At 49.3% G+C, this 4,111-nt stretch overlaps 1 protein-coding gene across 1 annotated transcript; it reads left to right on the top strand.

Moving 5' to 3' along the window:
• The first annotated feature begins 413 nt into the window (after positions 1-413).
• Positions 414-1,758, top strand: LOC121990173 (senescence-specific cysteine protease SAG39-like). The gene is made up of 2 exons (XM_042544371.1): positions 414-915; positions 995-1,758. Exons 1-2 carry the CDS (start codon positions 459-461, stop codon positions 1,585-1,587), a joined length of 1,050 nt encoding a protein of 349 aa, XP_042400305.1. The 5' UTR covers positions 414-458; the 3' UTR covers positions 1,588-1,758.
• Positions 1,759-4,111: the final 2,353 nt, after the last annotated feature.

Raw genomic sequence — 4,111 nt, 5'->3', positions numbered from 1 at the left:
TGATACTCTTTCGTGATTATTGAATTGTCAACATAACTAAAGAGAAAAATATAAACAACTCGAATGTATGGGGTACCAATGAATTGAGCGCTTTAAGATTAGTGCAAAGATTTCTGTCTATTTAAAGTCCCTTTCACTAGATGCTCCATGAATGACTCCGATTAATTGTTAACTAATTATCGACGTCTCAAATCAAGAACAACTCTGCGTACGATCTTCGCAAAGAAGAGACGCCTGTTGGATCTCGATCACGATTAATCCAGTAATTACGGAGTCTTCCAATTAAATTAATCTCGCAACGCAACGTATTCCACGGCACGCAGCAAGAACAGAGCAGAACAGAGCAGAACAGATCTATAAATGGTCGAAGCCCGTCGCTTAATCTCTCACTAAGCTTGAATTAGTTGATCAATTAACTGATTAATTAATCACTTGTAAAAGCGTTTCGAGAGCCGCTGATGGGCAGAATTCCGGCCGCCGCCTTCACCGTGAAGCAATGCCTCGTCTTGGCGGCCTTGTTCGCTGTAATATCAAGCACCGCTTGGGGGCGCAAGCTAAGTTATCCAGAGAGCATGTCCATGGCAGAGAGGCACGAGCGGTGGATGGCGCAGCACGGGCGCGTCTACCGCGATGACGCAGAGAAGCAGCGCCGCTTCGACATCTTCAAGTCCAACGTCGAGCTCATCGACTCGTTCAACGCCGCCGGCAAGCACAAGTACTCGCTGGGCATCAACCAGTTCGCCGACATGACCAACGAGGAGTTCAAATCTTCCTACACTGGCTTCAAGAATATGATCGCGGCGAAGCCGATCAGGAAGGGAGGATTCATGTACGAGAACGTGTCCGCGACGCCGAAGAGCGTCGACTGGAGGACCAAAGGAGCAGTCACTCCCATCAAAGATCAAGGGCAGTGTGGTATGCATAATTTGGAGGAACAATAATTTAGTTAATTATTGCTCCAACGGAATCTAATTCGTTTGCTCGAGCAAAACAGGATGTTGCTGGGCGTTCTCGGCAGTGGCGGCGATGGAGGGCATCACCAAGCTCACCGCTGGCAAGTTGATCTCTCTCTCCGAGCAGCAGCTGGTGGACTGCGACGTCCACGGCGAGGACCAAGGCTGCAACGGCGGCCTCATGGACAACGCGTTCGAGTTCATCATCAACAACGGCGGCCTCGCCACCGAGACCAAGTACCCTTACCAGGCCACCGACGGCACCTGCAGCAAGCAGAAATCCTCCCCCTCCGCCGCCGCCATCAGTGGGTACGAGGACGTGCCTGCTGACGATGAGGCGGCGCTCCGCAAGGCCGTGGCCCACCAGCCGGTGTCGGTGGCGATAGAGGCCAGCGGATCGGCCTTCCAGTTCTACAACGGCGGCGTCTTCACGGGGGAATGCGGAACTGATCTAGACCACGGCGTCACAGCGGTGGGCTACGGCGCGACGAGCGATGGCAGCAAGTACTGGCTGGTGAAGAATTCTTGGGGTGCCGATTGGGGGGAGAACGGCTACATAAGGATGGAAAGGGACGTGGATGCTAAGGAAGGGCTGTGTGGTATCGCCATGCAAGCTTCCTACCCAACTGCTTGAAGTCATTTGTCTATATATATATATATATATATATATCTGCATGAGTGCATCGCTTCTCCATATATGCCTTGCGTTCAAAGACCCTTTTCTCATCTACTATATGATGTATAGGCGTGTCCAGAGAGACATGTGTGCTTGTAAATGTATACGCATGTAATGTGTAGCAAGATCTGAACATGTACCGCGTAGTGTATGTTCCATTTGCATGCATTGTCTAATCCAAAATTTTCTAAGTGTTAATGCTGTCTCATCTTGTCGATGGACTTTGCTCCGACCTACAATATAAATAACATCAGTATCGAATCATGGAAAAGGTCCTTGATGATGACCCTCTGACACTCAAGTCAGTCTTCGACGAAGAAGAAGCAGCAAAGAGCCGAGCAATAAGAAGACTGTAGCGTAATAGTAAAATATCGCATACCTCCGTTGATACTTGAACCCCCCCTTTATATAGAGCTCCTGTAGCGCGCGTACATGCTTCCCAAGGCAGGTACGCGTCCTTAAGTTTTTTCTGAAAAGACTCGTCAGTAAAGTGTCCCTGACACAGTACCTTAATAGGCCGAGCATATCTCTGAAGTTACAGTGGAAGCTTCCGCCGTACAATCTTGTCTTACCATGCCGCCTGTCAGCGGCACTAGCTCCCAAAAGGATGTCAAAAGATAGTCTACTGTGGCTGTTGCTTGGCCGAGTGGAATAGCTGCTCGGTTGGAATTCCGCGTGGTCGGCTGATGTCGAGTTTGCTCCTAAACTGAGCGGAAGAGCAGCTCAGTCCGGTTTCTGCATACTGCTCCCTTTGTCGTCCTCTTATTTGAGCGTCGGGTGCTTGGCTCATGGCCGAGTTAAAGGTGATATCAGATCGAGCCTTTCTCTTCCCGATCAGGACATGCTCGTCCGATGGACAAATGACTTCTAAGCGTTGACCGCCTTGACTTTGACTTCCACCATGGTCGCAAGGTAGGGCCCCTCATATCACTACATCACAAGTCTCCCCTCAAGTCTAGCCGAAGGAGACTGTAAGTCCGACTGACTGGACAATTGTCTGAGTAGATTTCTTCTGATCGGCCTTTGACACTGTGTTGTTTTTGCTCGAGAGGCGACTTCACCCTGCCGGTCGGCCTATTGAAGTTTGTCGTTCGGCTGTAGGTAAGCTCCTCCCATCCGATCGGCATGACAAAGGTTTTCACTTATAAAAAATCTCTCCTTGGGATGTCTCGGGCGAGCGCAAGACATGCTAACGTCACCCAAATTTCTTGGAAATCATGTAAATCTACTCTCATTAAGGCTGAGCACGCTCTCACGCCTTCATTAAATGCTGACTCGTGGCAAAGCACCACGTGTCACGCCCGCTGCCGCCTCACGCCTGATGTGACAGGGCACTGATGTGATGTTTGACGGTTTGAATTCAACGGTCCGATCTTTGCTTGGGTTTCTGCGACCTAGATCGGATGGCTTCGGTCGACCAAACCTGAAGCCTATAAGCCCGCCGCGTCGCTTCCTTCACAGTCTTCCTCGAGTGCTGCCGGCGACGCGTTCTTCGTCCTCCGGCAATCTTCTTTCTGTTCTTGTGCGTCTTTCATTCTCTGGCGACCTTCTTTCTATTAAGCTTCCTTCCAATCACCGCCTTCGTGCTTTTCGACCTTCCTTTATATTCCGGCGGTATTCTAGCAACCTTTTTCTTCTTTGATCACCTTTTTATTTTTGCAATGGCGAAATCTTCGCAGCCGTTTGCCTCCATCCCTGGACTCTGGTATACATCCATGGAGTCTAGGTTTGATGGAGGCGACGAAAAGAGCTTAAGAGATGCTTTCAAAATTTCTTCCGATCATCAGATCGTTTTGCCTTCTCCCTCCGATCGACCCAACTCTCCCCCAACCGGTTGTATCTATTTCTTCCGAGATCAGTTTACCGCCGGTCTGCGGTTTCTACTCCACCCCTTTATTCCATCCGTTTGTAAGTATTTCCGCATTTCCCTTCCTCAATTAGTGCCTAACTCCTTTAGCCTGTTGTGCGGAGTCATTGTCCTATTCCGTTTGCACGACATTCCTCTTACCCCCTGGATCTTTCATTATTTTTATTACCCTAAATTGTCCGTTCCGTGGACTTTCCTCTTCTAGTCTCGAGTCAGTTTAGTATTCTTCGACAAGATGCCGACCTCCAACAAGCACTAGAAATAATATTTTTTCTTCATGCGCCTTCCCAAGTGGCTAGACTTCCCGACCCACTGGGAGCTCGAAGTGGCACCTCAGCCTCCCTTGAAAAGCTACAAGAGTCGATCGGACTACCTGAACGTAGCTTCGATGTTGGCCAGCCAGAAGTATGATATCCACAAGTTATTGCTGGAAGGCGTCCTTTATATCTTTGGCTTAAGTTCGATCCGCATCCGGCTGCCGACCAGCCTAGGTATGAAGCTCCTTTAATTCTTCCTTTGATGTTAATTGATTTCTCTTTCTCTTTTGTAGCCGAAGTCATATTGCGAACACGTATGGCCGGCAAGGCAAAGCACAAGGATGTCACGATCAATGTG

This window comes from Zingiber officinale, chromosome 6B, assembly GCF_018446385.1.
Source record: "Zingiber officinale cultivar Zhangliang chromosome 6B, Zo_v1.1, whole genome shotgun sequence".
Lineage (NCBI taxonomy): Eukaryota > Viridiplantae > Streptophyta > Magnoliopsida > Zingiberales > Zingiberaceae > Zingiber > Zingiber officinale.
Note: the sequence above shows the minus strand (reverse complement) of the source record. Positions and strands in the feature narration are given on the sequence as shown.

What these genes read in the sequence shown, in the direction of transcription:
- LOC121990173 (XM_042544371.1), top strand. Translation starts at nt 459, where the DNA reads ATGGGCAGAATTCCGGCCGCCGCCTTCACCGTGAAGCAATGCCTCGTC. An exon ending in CAAAGATCAAGGGCAGTGTG is followed by an intron (nt 916 to 994) that starts GTATGCATAATT and finishes CGAGCAAAACAG; the next exon opens with GATGTTGCTGGGCGTTCTCG.